Here is a 16,730-nt window from a genome sequence, read left to right on the forward strand (position 1 = left end):
CAGCATAGAGTTTGTGGTGTTTTCTGAACACAAGCTAGACAACTCCTGGAGTGCACAGGCAAGGTCCCTTTGAAAAATAAAACCCACCATTAACATCAGTAAAAATGCCCTCAGCAGAATTACAAAAAGCACAATTGCTTCCCAAAGTAGCCAGTCTTGGGTTCTCTGGCAAACACTCCATACCAAACACTCGTTGTTAGGACTCCTGGTTCCTAAGCTGGCATTTTTTAATCCATTTCCTATTCAAGGTGTTTTCCAAACTAAGGAGCATCACTTCTGCAGATTTTCTGTCCAATTTAGTATCAGCTTTTGAACAGTTTCCAAGGTATTTTGCCTGAAATGTCTTGTAAGGGCTGGCTGCTGGGAATTTAGAAGGTCAACATTCTGCATGTAGATTGTGTTAGTTATCTTACAGATAAGAGGAAAAAAGGCTGAGGGAGAAGGAAGAGAATGGCAGTTTCACAGTTGGAAGCAGAGGCAGAAGCAAGCCCTTTTCAGTCCTTTTGACTTGCCTACAGAATAGAATGGCTGCACTGCCAGGGAAAGAGTGAAGGCCTCTTGAGGTACCTTACATCGACTCCAGAACCAGGAAGCATGGCCAAGGAATTGGTCTTTTCTTTTTCAAAATATCCTTTTCCTGGTTTTAGTTAAGTCTTGCAGGACCCCAGAGATAACAATTACTGCTCTTCTCTTAGCCCCAGAACTTGTTACCCTTTATAATACAAGGAAATTAACTTAGCTGGCCAGTCCATTCTTGACAGGTGCACACTGGCTGTCACACCTCTGCATTTCCTTCTTTTATTGTTGAATTTGCACTGAAAGACTTAGCAGAGCTCTCTCTGACCACCTACAAACAATCCAGCCTGTGACTGCCACACAAGCAGAAGCCCTCACCTGGGACTGCGATTGCCTTGCCCTCCATGTGCAATAAATGAGTTGGCTCCTTATTCATTGCAAAAGATTTACACGTGATCAAGTGAAATGACAGTGATGACAGAGCTGGTCAAACACACTTGAAAGGATCAGTGTGCAGCCTCCTCTGCCGTGGACCTGGTGCTGCAGCCTCTGATGAACTGCACTTCCTTGTAGCCTAGAAAAACCTATGTTTTACAACAGCAGCAGCTTTCCAGCACGGCTTGTTACTCTCCATCTTTGAGGATTAAAACGTTTTGGACAACAGCTAGAAGATACAATTTCAGGCTCCCACGTAACAAGGCATGACCTGCAAAGTTAAGTATGAGGCTCCCATGTGAAAGGGAGCTGTGAGGACATGCAAGGTGCAGAGCCTGCCTCCTACCTGTGGTGTGGGGAGACTGTGCTACAAGATCCCACATCCCACCTCCTACAATCATCTCCATGCTCCTGCTGAAGCTTCACAGCCTTTCTAAGCAGTCTGGGTAGACTCAGACAGCTGTCATCAAACCACAGAGATGCACTCTGGAGCTTGCTTAATTCAGCCTGGAGGCTTACACACAGGGGAGAAACATCAGAGACCTCCAAACCAACCACCTACTGACACTTGACTCTGCAAGGAGGAAAGTCCCCTTCCCTCTCCTACAGCACTGTAGGAATAACTAGAAATCAAGATTCAACAAGTAACCACCACAAGACACTGGAGCAAAAGTTATCTATTTTATTACAAAACCAAAACCACACAGATGCCTTTCAGTTTAACAAATTTACCATAGGCAGAAATGCGCTGGAGCAGGGTAAGTTCAGTATAAACTCAGGCCATGGAAAGCAGTGCCTTCACACAAACGAATCCCACTTTAATGCAATGTCCTACAACACTCTATGCCCTTGGAAGATCAGAAAGAAAGATTTTTTACTTCTGGCAGGACAAACAGATGACTTGCACTGTTGAGTCCTGGTTCTCTTCTCTGTCCCAGCCATTTTCAGCTGTCATTCAAAGCAGAGCTGGAGAGGCCCAGCAGGACTTGAAGGATGAGGAGACACATACCCAGGGTCTGCTTTCAGACACAACACAGACACTCCCTATGTCCCAGCTTCAGAAAGATGCCACTGATGGCAAGGCAGAGCAAAAGATTGCTTACAAGCACCAGATAAGGACGATCTGGCCTAGAAGCCAGGTGGACTGGCAATAAAACCAAGAGGGAAAATGGGCAGCTGAGGCACTGCTCTCACTGTTCTTGCTGATGAGTACAGGTTGTTGGACAGCTCATGGCATGGGCTATGTCAGGAGCAGTATGGTCTGCACAATCCTCCAGCACAAACCCAGAGCAAGTAACCTGAGCTCTACCTGGGCATGACACAATCATGCTGGTTGGGCTTCCACGGCAGTGTACAAGTGCTGCCCACAGCTGCTCAGAGACCCTCGCAAATTCAGCAAGTCAGGATGCAGGGACTTGGAATTGTCTTGTGACAAAGGAAAGCAATGTAATGCCTGGTCCCCAATCCATCCATAAAGTCAGCCCTGGCCTAGCAACAGGAATACCCACAAAGTAACCAGTAGTCACCCCTTGTTTGCCTTCCTTGAAGAACTGACCCAATTTCAGTTGCAAACAACATGTGAATGCAGGACTTTTGGAGGGGAAGGGCACAAGGTTGAGAAAAAGGAGGTCAGCAGAAGGATTTATATAACAAGCAGGAATGGTGACTGGCTGGTTTATTTCCAGAATAAGATGCAATGAGTTTGAGCACCTCTGCAGTCCCCCCACAATCTTGCGGGGCACTTCCCAGCCCCAGTGCTTGGCTGATAGAATTCCTAGAGACATCCAATTGTCTGTTTTTGCTGGATAGAACTATACATTAAAAAAAAAACCCAACCAAACAAAGAAAAATCCCACCCCCAAAAATCCCCAAAAACTCCAAACCACCAAACACCATCCAACTGAGCAGTCAGAACTTTTAATTCCTAAAACTAGAATATTAAAATGGAGAGGAGCTTGGGTTTTTTTTACAGTTGGTTTCATTCTTTACTCCCTACAATAGGATTAGTGAGTGTGGCATGGACATTTCTAACTATACATTAAAACAAATTATTTCAACACACAAAAGATGTGCCCAGGGCATTAAAAAAAACCAAAACAACACAACCCCAAAAACCCAAACAAACAAACAAACAAACCCACCCCAAAGAACAACAAGAGAAGACGCAATCAAGAAGGTGGGAGCTTGTAGGCCAAAAAAGCACATACATTGTATGTGAGAAACCATGAAGATCCAGCAGCAGGATCTGCTCTTGCTAAAGAGATGACTTCTTTATATTATGATGGTATGATATATATTTCAGATATTACCAGAAGTGTTTTTAACCATGCCATATGTTTGAATTAGCTCCAATATACTTCCCAGAGGAAGAGTTATTACTACTCTTAAACAGCTCTATATAGAAAGGCTTGTTAGTTTTTCTTTTATTTAACTTTCCATTTTGTCAACAAGCACTAACTTACTGCATCAGGACACGTTATTTTGGTGATGTATTTATCTCATGCTATTGTCACAATGACATGACAGAGCGAAGACGCTGCATTGAATCATCTTTTACCAAAACAACAGAGCCTTGAAGGATGAGTCCAGTCTCTACAGTTACCTATTGCTGTTACAAGTAATTGTGGGTGTGATCTCATATTAGCATGTCATTCATAACCTTCACTACAGTTTCTTCTAACAGGTTCTTGGTCCAGAGATAAGTGGCAGAAGGATCACCAAGTCAGAACTGGGAGGCTGCTCAGAACAGGCGAGTGCTGCCAGTGGTTGGAAATACAAAGCAAAACTCTGCGTGTCCCATCACACTCTGCCCAAATCTAGGATTGCTGATATGGACACCCCTGCCAAAGAAACAACTTTACTAAAACTGCTAGCGTTTGACACAGCCCATGTGGCCTCCAAGAACACCAGACTCCTCTCTCCAAGCCTTCACTGTTACTGCTAATCACACCCCTGGCACAGTACCCAGGAGGTACTGGCAACAGCAAATCAGGCAAAGTGGGCAGACACACCACTGTGCAGGAGGAGAGCTTGGATTCACAACCACCAAGGAGAAGAAAGTCACTGCTGACAGACCTTCACCAGTGAGCATGGCCCAAGCTGTACTGCTGCAACGTAAGTAAAGCAGACTCTTGGGGACAGCAGCAACTGTGTCTGTCTGCACTGACAAGTATGTCCTTTGCTCTTCAGCAAAGCACAAGGCAGACTAATGCTGCTTTTAGCAGGCTTCTCAAAATGTTTATTGCTGTACAACATACAGATGAACACTTTGTCAGAGTGGAAGATGCAAGACTTCACTCCACTGACTCTAGTAGGCCTACGGCTCCCACATCCTTCCTACAGCTTTAGATTCCAGAGGCATGGAGCATCTTTGCTAAGCATGTTATCTGAGCATGAATAGCAATACATTTGTATTTAATTTCTGCCCAATGTGCAACAGGTGCACACACTACTATTGTACACCTCTAACAGAACCCTTTTCTATCCCTACTTTAGGCAGCTTTGCAGTGCACCAATACTTACATGAAATCTGTGTTCTCAAAAGCCCAACTGCCTGAGTTGCAGAGAGCTTTAAGGTAAAAAAGGGGTTCCGCTGCTCTCAAGAAGCATTTGGTATCTGGGGCACTGTGTGCACATCTGCAAGAACAATTCGTGCTGATACACTTGCTCCTTTCTGCATGGAGGTGCTGTTAAGGCTTACCACTGAATGATGGTTTGGTGGCAGGAATGAATGCATTACTATAATCCATTAAATGCAAAGTGTCCCTCTAACCCTAACAGCCTTCAAAAGCAAAGGGAGGAACAGAACAGTGACTCCAACCCCTGTACAAGACAACTGTACAATTTACATATATATTTATATACAGTATATAAAATTCTTTGAGTCCCAGTGAACTCAATTTTACATCATCAGTAGCTGTTCCAATTTTAAAAAGTCATGATCCTGCTTCCCTCCACTTTCCAAAGTATTAGATAATGGCATTGAAAAGCAATTAAAAAAAAAAATCCTAACCAATTTTTTAAAAGTGCAAACATTCTGGGTGCCACTTCTGCTACGCTGGATGTTGCTGATGCTGTGTGCTTGCTCACAAGCAGCAAGGTGTCTGTCCGTCTGTCACTGGATCTTTTCTTCCTTTGGGTCAGCTCCTGCCTTCCCCTCTTGTCTTCTGCTGCTACACCAGGCGACCTACTGAAAGAGTAGGGTGGGGTGGGCAAGGAGGGAAAAACACAACAGAAACAGAACAAGTAAGGAAAAAAGGCAAATTAAAACAAAAAGAAACCTGATGGATAAAGATCCAGTATAGCCTCTGCTGAAGCCATGGCCCCAGAAAGCTGAGATCCCAGAATAAGCTGTGAGGCTGAAAACAACCAGGGGCTAATGAGACAGCCTTGCTGGAAAAAGCACTGAATGAGTCACATGCAGCCTTAGGGACTGACATATTTTTAAACACAAAACACCACCTTCCTCCCCCTCCTTGGAAATCGGCATGCAGTCTAGGGAAACAACTGGTCCAACATCCCTTGCTCTGCTCCTCTCCTGGCACAGCTGATGCAGAAACCCACTGCTGGCAGGCTGCTCTGCCACCATCTCCCCATCAGCCACAGCCAGCTGCCTCCTCCCCAGCAGACAAGCAGGTCTTGGAGGAGGCCTTTCTTCAGAAAGCTTTGTTAAGCCCCTCACTGAAGGTTCTTAAAGAACCAAAGCTCTTATGGGATCAGAGCTAGAGCTCTGTGGATTAATTACAGGTGAAAACATACTAAAGAGAAAGCAAAAGTAGGGATTTGAGGGGAAAAGGTTACCTCACTGGGAGGAAAGGCCTCAGTGAGATCAGTGCTATCAACATGCCCTGTTACAGGGGACAAATATTGTCAAATGCAAAATTATTTCAGATAACCATATTTGCAATCAATTGCACAGCTCTGCAAAAGGTTCCTGCAGTGCTTAATGACCAGCTCATAAAAACAACAGCTTGTTTTCCATGTCTGCAAGTGCAGTGTAGTGTGGAGTGCTGATGACCCGGCTTACACTGAATACTTTGAGTGACAAGGAAGGGGCTGAAGCTACAGCAGTTGTTCAAATGCCTCTGCTCAGCTTTTAGCAGCAGGTAAAAACCAAGTACATTCTCAGAACAGAGGACACACCAGGAAACATCATCAGTGTACAATGTACAATACACATCATCAATGTACAATGTGTGGTTGATCTTTATCTTCAGCTCTCTGTTCAGCCCATCTCACCAGGACCAGATACATTCCCCAGAAAGACAAGGAGGACAGCAAGAGGTATAGGAAGACTTCTGGCATTAAATAAATACACTGCTAGGTCTCCTCAACACAAAAAGGAATCTAGCCAGACACATGCAGGACAGCTATAGAACAAGTAGCAGAAGATACATGCAGGGGAGAACTTCTCACTGCTTCTTATAATCCAAAAGTGAGAAGTACCCAACAAAACCATGAGGCAGCAAGTCTAAAAGCAAAGCAAATGATGTTATTGTTCATGCCTGATAAAAGGGTCTACATGATTCAATGCCACAAAATACAGGGGAGAGCAGACCTTAACCATGATAGAGAACAGTCTTCATGGGAACTCGTCCATGGAGTAATGGAATGTAAACACAACAAATCACCTAATTACTACGACACAAAAAGGAAGAGTAGGATAGGAGAGTAGTCATCCCATAGCTGCTTTATCCTATTCTAATTCCTTAGCAACATATAGTCTGTTCCAGCAAAGACATACAGCTGGACTTTGAAATGATGCAATGGAGCTGCACATTGGTGTATTTATACCTCTTAAGAACAACTTTGGTTTCCAGCTGTTTCTATATTGCTGTTCATGAACATAGGAGAACAGGGGAGAATTAATTCTGCGATACATGCTTATCAAAGGAAAAAAGAAAACATTTTGACAAGATACTCACTGAAAGGGTTAAGGCCTTGTCTTTTTCCATTGGGCAAACTGCTCAGGCTACCTGTAAAATCCAAGAACCACATTAAAGGAAGTAAATGCTATGGCATGACAAAGGAGCCTTCCCTTGTCTGTTGCCAGACAGAGAGCAGTTTCAAAGCACTCACTCTGAGCATGCTCACAGCAAGTCCTGCTAACAGGATTCACATGCAAGAGTCAAACCAGTGTGCCTGAGATATGTTAAATACCTGGCGTGTAGTAGCTGAGTATCATGAAATCCAGAGGTTTTGCATGGGCAAGAAACAACAATTACAAGGTTAAACTGAGCAGTGGAAGGAGAAAGAAGAAAGGAAGGATGCAAGCAGTATCCTGAAGTTTCCCCAAGCGAGCAAAATAATGCCATGTAAAAAGGGGGAAGTCAGAAGAGAGTGAAGGTACAGGCAATACAGACAGCCCAGGTTTATTAAATCTTTCACTTGAATCAAACAAACAAGTGCCTAAAATCAAAGACCTGAACTTATACCTGGCAGAAGGGCAGAGCTGTGACTGTGTTACGAGATTAACAGGCACACATACCCTACACCAGATGGAGCTCATGGCAAGGGCCTCTGCACTGGGTACAGACAGCTCAGGGATTACAGGAGCTGTCGAAAGCACGTCACACTTCCTGCGAGCTGCTTCGTCTGATGTCAGAGGAGGGGTTAGCTGAAAACGGGAGCTCCTGCTCCCAGCCAGCAGCAGTAAGCCTCTTGCTACCCTCCACTCCATGACTTTGATTTGTGCATGCAATGACCTGACTGCACAGCTCGCTCTGCACATCAACTCTACGTTGATGCCACTCTGCACATGCCACTCTGCACAGGAACAGGATGGGCAGAAGCTCAGAGGGCAGGGGCAAGGTGTAGGAAGCCCCAAGGGCCAGGAGGCTGGGCTGTAAGATAGGAATGGAGCCGCTGAGAAGAAAAAGCCAGAGGGAGAAAAAGGTGTCGGTGGCCAAGGCTGAAATGGGTCACAAAGCACAGCCTGTTGGCTTTAGAGAACATTAATAAGAGAAACTGTGTAAGCACAGGAAGTTATTCCAAGACCTCAAACACCAGCCCAGTACCAGCCACCTGCCGTGCTGCGATCAGCAGAACCGCGGCTCGCTGATGCCTGGGTCAAATGCAGCTCTGCTGCTGTGGGCTCCACTGCCAGGGCCAGAGCATCTGTCTGGGCTGACTGGCACTCACAGCCTGGACCCTTCATGGGCTGCCCCGGAGGGCACTGCCAGGCTGCGCATCACTGCCCTGGCTGGCAGCCTGGGGAAGCCGGAGGGCACCTGAAGGAACCCCTCACCTTTACCACCCAGTGCGGGTAAGCCTGCAGCACGGTGCCAGGTATGAGCACAACCTATCTTTGGAAAGAGCTGAGGGAGCACTGCCTGCCTTTGGAAAGAGGTGGGGATCTCCAGGCCAGTGTGCACAGAAGGCAGGAGCATCCCCCCCTGCCATGGCTGGTATGAACTGAAGCACTGCTGCACATGGGCCCGTGCAGCTGTGTGAGAAACTGCACTGGGGCTCATCCCCTGCTGCTCTGAGGGCAGAGAGCACCGCCCTCAGCTGCCTGCCTGCCGTACCAACCAGGCCAGCCACGTGTACCTGTCGGAGGCAAAACCCTGCCACAGCAACACTGCCCTGCTGACACACAGGAGAGGAAGGAATATGGCAGGTGGTGACTGTGGGTTACTAACATAGCTGGGAAGCCCTTGGGCATTATGGGGCAACATCCCATCATTCAGCAAGTTTCATAAAACTGAGTATTTGCTCATCCTCACAAGTACACTCTCTTGGATAACAGTTCTAGTCACATTGGATTAGGCCAGGTGTCTTTCAAAAGAAAAAGCCCCAAGGAAACCCCAGCAGCTTTTCATAGGAAATTTTTATTCTTCAGACATACTGAGCAAACCTTTCACCTTTTGGGGAGAGAAACAGCCTTATCTTGTGTTCTCAACACAACACTGATGTCCTGATTCACACTATCACTTACTTTTGTCAAGATTAAAGTCAAATTATACCACCTCTACAAAGCTCCAAAGGGGAGTATCTTAACAAGACAAACAAAATCAAGCACTGAACCAGTGCAGCTCCTTTGATTCTAATCTAATAGCACATAAATGTACTTTGAATTCCTTTTTAATTCAGTCATTACCTGGTTACAGTTTTCTCATGGCCACTCAGATTGTTATTTTCTATCATCACTGGTCCAGAGGCCTTTCCCAGGTGACTGCTCTTTGTTACCTTCTCCCACACAACGGCTTGTACAGTAATGATATAAAGCAATTTATTCCCAGACTCCCAAGCATGCAGTTACTTCTGAAGATAGCAATAAGAAAGGTCCAAAACATCACTGAATGAAATCTGCTGTTCAAATTGTCTGTCTACTTTTCCTTCTTTCTGCAACATTTCCTCAGATTCAGTAGAAAGTGACATTCTGTTTAATTACACACCCATACACTTTTTAATTAAGACATTTCGATCCTGTTTCTGGACTGACTCTTGGTGGCTGGGTTCCACCTCAGACGTCCTCATGTCCTGTGAAGCACACCCAACACCTACCATCTGACAAGCTCTTGGACAGCAAAGCAATCACAGGATCTCAGCTGGCAGAAGGGAACTTCCCGTCAGCTGGCAGAGGGACATTTCTTTGCTGCTTATTCCCTTAGCTCCTCTTTGGGCAGGCACAAAATGCTGACTTTGTCTCCTGAACTTGGAAGAATATAGAGGTAAAACTCAACTCCAACATTTTGCAGCCAGCACAACTAGCATAAGCCTCACTCAGATCTGCAGCCCTCCTCTCCAACATCACTGGACTCCAATTAATCTTGGGTTCAGTAACTTTCCAGCAAAGCTTTACAATGTGTGTCTATCTCCTCTCAAGGATCCCGCCTTTTGACTAACGCAGAGAGATACATTTGTTCTTTGATCACAGATGGTTCCCCCCTTAACTCAGGCTGTGCAGACTACGCTGAGGAATGCTAACTTTTAACAGGCTGTAAATCAGTCTGCTTTCCTTCCACAATTCCTCAAACAGACAATCTTAGATCAAGTGATGGCAAAGACTGTTTCTGGCATACTCCAAGCTAAAAGCCCTGCCTGCCTGTTCTGCCCCAGTTTAAGAAGCCATTTGCAGGCTTCTGCAAACACTCAAAGACTGACTCTTTTATGTGGCCACATCATTCTGAGATCCAAGAATGGCATTTTTCCATGTAAATAGCCCCTGATAAAAACAGGTCTGGTTTAAAGAGAGGGACAAGAGCTGTGCAAAGCGGCCACCAGACCTAGCAGATTTACCAGCAGCTTTTTGGGTCACCATAAGGATGGAAAAGGGAAGGGTTTCTGATAGACTAGGCAGCTAACTTCCTCACTGGAGAACCACTGGTTGGCAGTACCCACATATTAGGTAACCACAGGCATGAAGAGACTGCTGAGGAAGGGAAGACAGACACAACTACGCATCTCGAACAGATTTAATTCTAATCTGGAAAGAACTCAGATTCAGGTTTGTCCTTACAAATATCCCAGCTGAATCCCCACATATAAATCTTATTTGGATTCTCAAGGTCCTGAGAAGCACATTAACAGTAGTGTGTTATCTAAACTCCATGCTTCCTTTAAGCAGCTCTATTTCCACGTTTGGATGGAACAGGCCACCAAAAAAAAAAGCAAAACGCTGACAAAAATGCAGAATGCTTAATATCTGTTTTCCTTAGAATCCCAAATACTACAAAATTTTTATTATGTTTTCTTCTCAAAACTATTACAAATGTTCAATTTGCCTAGCAAGAGGCATACTCACCTGGAATGATGACCCACTGCAGTTTAGTCCTTATGCTACTGGAAACTCAAACAGGATTTGGAACATCTGAGCTAAGTTCACTTGTAATGAAGTATATCAAGGGGAAATTACAACCTTCTTTGCCTCCCTCCAACCCCTCCTCATCCAATCTAGACCAGAAGAACCTTTCAAACAAAGCTTTTGTGGAAACAGAAACATTTACATGAAAGCTCTGTCTTCATCCGACTAGCAGTTTACAACTGAAGGTACATCATCAAAAAGATTTCCAGCTAGCTCTTGGCTTGAACCCACAGTGACCTCAGTCCCAGCAGATCTTTGGAGGCCATGGTACAGAGAAAGAAACAGACAGCAAAATACAGGGACTGACTACATGCACCTATGATCCGGATAAAGGAAAGTTAGAGAAAGGGTAAGATGGCAGAATCATAGAATGGTTTGGGTTGGAAGGCACCTTAAAGTTAATCTCATTCCAACTCCACTGACATGGGCAAGGACACTTTTCACTAAACCAGGCTACTTAGAGCTCCATCCAACCTGGCCTTGAACACTTCCAGTAATGGGGTGTTCAGCTTCTCTGGGCAACCTGTTCCAGCTCTCACCACCCTCACAGTAAAGAATTTTTTTCTCATATCTAATCTGAACTTACTCCATTTCAGTTTGAAGTTACTTCCCTTTGTCCTGTCATTCTGTGCTCTTGCAAAAAGTGCCTCACCCTCTTTCTTAAGGCTCCCTTCAGGTACTGAAAGGCCACAGTTAGGTCACCCCAAGCCTTCTCTTACAGGGTGAACAATCCTGGTTCTCTCAGCCTTTCCTCACAGTAGAGATGCTCTGACCCTCTAATCATCTTGGTGGCCTCCTCTGGACTCATTCCAACAGGTCCTCGTCCTCCCTGTGCTGGGACCCCAGAGCTGGATGCAGCTCTGCAGGTGGGGTCTCAGCAGAATCCCCTCCCTGGCCCTGCTGCCCACGCTGCTCTGGATGCAGCACAGGACACTTTTGACTCTCTGGGCTGGGAGTGCCCATGGCTGGGTCATGTCCAGCCTCTCACCCACCAGCACCCCCAAGTCCTTCTCAGCAGGGGTGCTCGGATCTGTTCATCCATAGCCTGCACTGATATTGGGGATTACCTTTAACCAGGTGCAGGACCTTGCCCTTGGTTGTCTTAAACCTTAAGAGATTCCCATGGGGTCACTTCTTGAGCTTGTCCACATCCCTCTGGATGGCATCCCGTCATTCAGGCATGGCAACTGCACCACTCAGCTTGGCGTCATCTGCTAATTTGCTGAGGGTGTACTCAATCCCACTATGTCATTAATGAAGATATTAAATAACACTGGTTCAGTATGAATCCCAAGGGACACCACATGTCCCTGATGTCCATCAGGACTCTGAACTGTTGACCTCCACCCTCTGGATGTGACCATCCAACCAATTCCTTATCCACCTAATAAACCGACCATCTCTCTCGAGTCTAGAGAGGATTTGTGGAGGACCATGTCAAAGGCAAAGATACTGACTGTTTCTAAATTTAGCAGTTCTTATGAATAGGAAGCATAGAAAACATGTCATTTACCACCTCACAACTTCATGACTTCTTAAAAAAGATCCATTGCAAACTTGTTTACTGCACCTCTGGAGCACTCTCACTCAGTTCTTTCTTCCATGTTAGTACCAGCTGTCTGCACTGCCCCCTGCCCTGCTTTTTAGCCCTCACCATCCTTTAACTTATCCCTTTATCTTTGATCCTCAAGGCTTATCAGGTTTGTTCTAGGTATGTGGAGCTGTATGACAGAATAAGATCAGAGCCTCTTTTTGACCACAGTCCTGTCCTCATACAACAGAAGAAACCATGAAAGGTCAAGGATGTGTTCTCAGCAAACAGCTGGACAATCAGGCACTCACAACAATGTCATGCTGCCTTCTTTCCCCTTCATATGGGCTCAAAGTTTCACATTTTCTTTCTTCTCTCCCTTTGAATTTTTTCCCCTTACATAAACTAAATTTTGAACATTCAGTTGGCCAGGGCAGCAGATTCCAGAGAGTCTTATTCCAGGCCAAATAGCAATAAAATTCATTTGGCATATTCATCTTATTGGGAAGGTAATAAAATTAAGGATTGCTATTTTGGTATGTCATTCCTCAGTAAGGTACTGATGACTAAAAAAACACCTCCACAGGGCTAGGGAAGCTGAATGCTTCTCACAGCTGACAAGTAATGCTATATGCTTATTATGGTAACGAAGATGTTTGCAATGCACCTAGAAAATGCAACTTCCCAACACCCAAATGTACCAACTCCCTTCCCACTCATGCCAAACCTGAGAAACAGACTAAGGAAAGATTAAGATGGGAGAAAAAAAAAAAGCTATCCACTCTTCCCAACTACCGTGACATATATAACAACAACTGCAAAGCCAAAACACCTGCACAGGAAATTAGTCCCCTGGAATCTCCCTGTTTGCCTTCTCCTGCCAAGCAAGCCTGCCTACAGTCAAGAATGACTGATAATTATTGAATTTGGGTCGAACTGTTTCAATTCCTAAAATTTCCAAAAATATCAGTTTGGTTCAGGTCCCAACAGATGATGAGGTGAAGATGAAAAAAGGAAGAAAAGGCAGGAGGCTGGGTTGATTGCTCAGACACTAAACAGAAAGGAAAATAGGTTATTCACATGCCTTATTTCTCTACCAATCTCAAAGTACAATTTAAGTTTGAAAAGGGGCAACAGTACAGCCCTGTGCTTGCTTTCTGAGTTGTTCTCTTTGCATCATCAACTCCCCTGCATGCTGAATTCAGCAATGAAAATAAATATTATTTCTGTTAGTAAACAGAGTCTCCAGAGAAGGACTGGGTCTGTGCTGGCTCATACATCATCCAGCCTGCATGGCTGAGACAACAGAATCTTGTTAGCAGGGTATTACTCAGAAGGGACCTGATCTTAACTACAGTTTCCAAGGATGTCAACAGTACAAGCAGAATAAGTGAATATGTTAGGAATAAGTCTGGCCAAGAACTCTTATCTGTTGTCCTGTTTCTGTATAGTGCTTAGCACAGAGGTCTGTGATAAGGCATAGAAGATGGAGCCATAACACAAGTAACAAAGTACATTTGCATGGCAGTATGTTAATCCCACTCATTTGCTCACACAAACTGTGGCACTTCTGAAACAGCTGGGAGAAAATGTATTTCTGAATTTGCTGTAACTCAGTTTTTATTTGTCACGATTGTTTGTCAATTTTTACTGTCATGCAATGAGGAAGAAAAGGCACTCACCTCCTTCCTTGCTGACTCCCAAACACCCTTTTAGCTCCTGAAGCGAGATGGACTTGTCCTTGTTGAGGTCACAGTAGTCAGTGAAACGCCGGGCACATTTCTTGGGCTTGGCTTTCTTCTTCACATAGCGTTTGAAAGGCTTTAGCTCCCGCTTGTTGATGTCGTTGCTGCTGTTGTTGTCCAGCTGGCTGAAATACCAGTGCACCACTCGCTCCTCTAGCGTGTGGCTGGGGTCTGGCTCAGAGAACCTGCAACAGAAGAAGCACAGGCCCCGACAAGGGGGTGCTCTCACCAACACTGTCAAGCACATGCTGAGGAGCAAGAGCTGCTCACTGAATCAGTCAAGTGCTATGCTGTGTTCAAAGTAAGCAAAAAACACAGGTCTTCCAATCTCCTCCTTTTATTTGGGCTCTCTGAGACAGATGAACTTTTTCTAAAAATGTCCTTTAGAATTAACAAGTGAATTGCCAAGAGAATCTTGGAATCTGATACCATCAGTAGCTGTGGTTCTCCTCACACCAGTTGCTGAAACTCTGCCTAATCCCAGAATGATCCTCATTAGAGGGCCAGAGACAATCTCGTTGGTCCTTTTGGCCCTTGGGCTCCCGTCCAGATTTCCAGTAAGAGAGCCATGAGTGTCAGCTGTCCTGGCAGTTTCTGTGACAGTAACATCTAGACTTCAGAAAGGGAACAAATTAATTTATTGCAAGACGCATTCATTTTTTGAAAACGTCCTTGGCAAGATACAATATTCTTCTCCCTGTATCTGTTTACATAATCTGAACTCCCCTGCTGTATTTTCTGCATTTTTCATACTTTTCACATACCTGATTTACACTCAAGTGTTCCACAAGAAGATAAAAACCACAAATCCATTAAAAGTGGTACTACAGAGCTGGCAACTTCAGTTTGTTTCATTTCTTAATTATTGTGGTATTACAAGTTTGATGCTATTTGACTCACATTTTTCTTCTGTAGACAACAACAATATCAGAGAGGAAAAGGAGAAAAAAACAAGGAAGAGCAACAGCTATAGACACACAAATACAGAATGCTGCCCTTCAACATCATGCCATCACTGAACAGGTACTGTTATGTCATACCATTTAAGCAGTGTCTGGTGCTCTGCAGCAGCAGTGGGAAAGGGTGTTATTCCTCAGGGATACTGAGAACCAGGGAAGAAACTCTTTCTAAGCTAGTCTGTCTTTTCTCCATATGATGAGCAAGCCAACAGAGAAAGCTGAAAAGATGCTGAAATGAGGCTGAGGCCTGAACCTTTTTCTCCTTCCAAGAATAAAGCATTTTGGTGCATGGAAATTAGTGGATAGGTAGTCAGACATGCTACACTGGCACTGATTTCTCTGACTTATTCCAGGAGACATATCCAGCTGCTGCATAAATTCCTTCCCCAGGAAGGAGAGGAACAGTTGCCTGCTGCAGGCAGCCAGATTCTGGTGTGAGTTTGAGACATTCTAACTGATGGAGAAATACAAACCCAAGCACCCTATAAAATGCTCTCCAAGACTGCTGTTGACCTTGTTTTAGAAACTAGTAGAATCTATACTTGTATGGTCACTGAAGGTTTTTTTTGTTGTTGTTGGGAACTAGGAGAGAGAAAATTCTTTTGACTTTCTGGTGTGACGAATTTTGCCTTTAAAATGCAGCTACATGGCCTGAAGAACACCCCCTCACACATGCTACCCCTATGGTAAATTAAATCATTTGTGAGGAGGACTCTGCAGCATGCAGAAAGCAAGAACTGGAGTTTAAGTGGAGAACTGAGATCCTCATTAACCTTTTCTGATGGCTTTTACAAATAAGGATTGAAATTAGAAAGGTGGTCCCTATCCAGAGATACATGAATCCTTGTAACAAGTAAAGACACACAGTACAGAAAGGCAGATAAACTGTACAACATTTTTCCCAGGGTTTTATTTGAAACTATTTCCTTCATTTAATTCTTAACTGAGAGGCAGGCTGGCATTCCGTCACAGCATCTGGTGAATGTACAATGGGATAAACACTGTGCAGAAGGAAGAAGGGGTTAGGAATAAGTCTGGCTTAGTTTGGGGAACCACAATATCAGGAAGGAGCAGGAATCTGCTGCTATAGACAATAAACCTATAGACAAGCAAAAGTAGCAAAATTCCTACCCGCCCACCCCACTGGCCCCGGAAGTTAAGGAAGTGTCCTGATTATCTAAACTGTAGACCAATTCTAAACATTGACCAGGATGACAGGAGAGAACAGAAACACATCCTGTGTCAGGTTTTTATGACATTTATTAACATAACTATTGGTCTCTCTCCCTTTTGGAAAGAAGCTGGCTATCATTTGAAGACCAGCATGTTTGCATCAGCCTCAGAGAAGTTCTGTATTGCCAGGGACAATACTCTGCCTTTGCTGAGATAGAAGAATAAAACCTGAGTTTTTGCATGTGAGATTGCCCTTGTTCACACCTTGGCTTGCCCTCGGTTTACTGAAGGCCCACAACTGGAGATGCAGAAATGGAGAAAATAGCAGAGCATCTTAGAACCAACAGCAGAAAGAGAACAGCCAAGAACTTTTCCCTACCTACTGAAGAGGCATTCAGAAGCAGGATTTTAAAGTGCCTCTTTTCCAGGGGCACACCAAGAAGGAGCTTTTATGAGTTATCAAGAAAGGCAACATGGCTCTCTTCAGCACTTCCACCAAGAAAATGAGGGATATTCACAGGCTCATACAAATACATTGACTCATGAGGTGACAATAAATCAATCTT

General features: G+C 44.5%; 1 protein-coding gene across 11 annotated transcripts in view; it reads right to left on the reverse strand.

Moving 5' to 3' along the window:
• Window positions 1-1,619: 1,619 nt before the first annotated feature.
• SMOC1 (SPARC related modular calcium binding 1) overlaps window positions 1,620-16,730 on the reverse strand; it is a 161,242-nt gene continuing 146,131 nt past the window's right edge. For 8 of the 11 annotated variants that reach the window (XM_038136806.1, XM_038136805.1, XM_038136804.1 and 5 more), the window contains 3 exons: window positions 13,970-14,217; window positions 6,876-6,926; window positions 1,620-5,140 (listed from right to left, as the gene is read on the reverse strand). In XM_038136806.1, the coding sequence (XP_037992734.1) occupies window positions 5,124-5,140; window positions 6,876-6,926; window positions 13,970-14,217 (316 nt within the window). In that variant the 3' untranslated portion in view covers window positions 1,620-5,123. Of the gene's footprint in view, window positions 5,141-6,875; window positions 6,927-7,110; window positions 7,125-13,969; window positions 14,218-16,730 lie in introns of all 11 variants that reach the window. The other 3 variants (XM_038136800.1, XM_038136799.1, XM_038136797.1) reach the window with 3 other exon arrangements.

This window comes from Motacilla alba, chromosome 5 (genome assembly GCF_015832195.1).
Source record: "Motacilla alba alba isolate MOTALB_02 chromosome 5, Motacilla_alba_V1.0_pri, whole genome shotgun sequence".
Taxonomy (NCBI): Eukaryota; Metazoa; Chordata; class Aves; order Passeriformes; family Motacillidae; genus Motacilla; species Motacilla alba.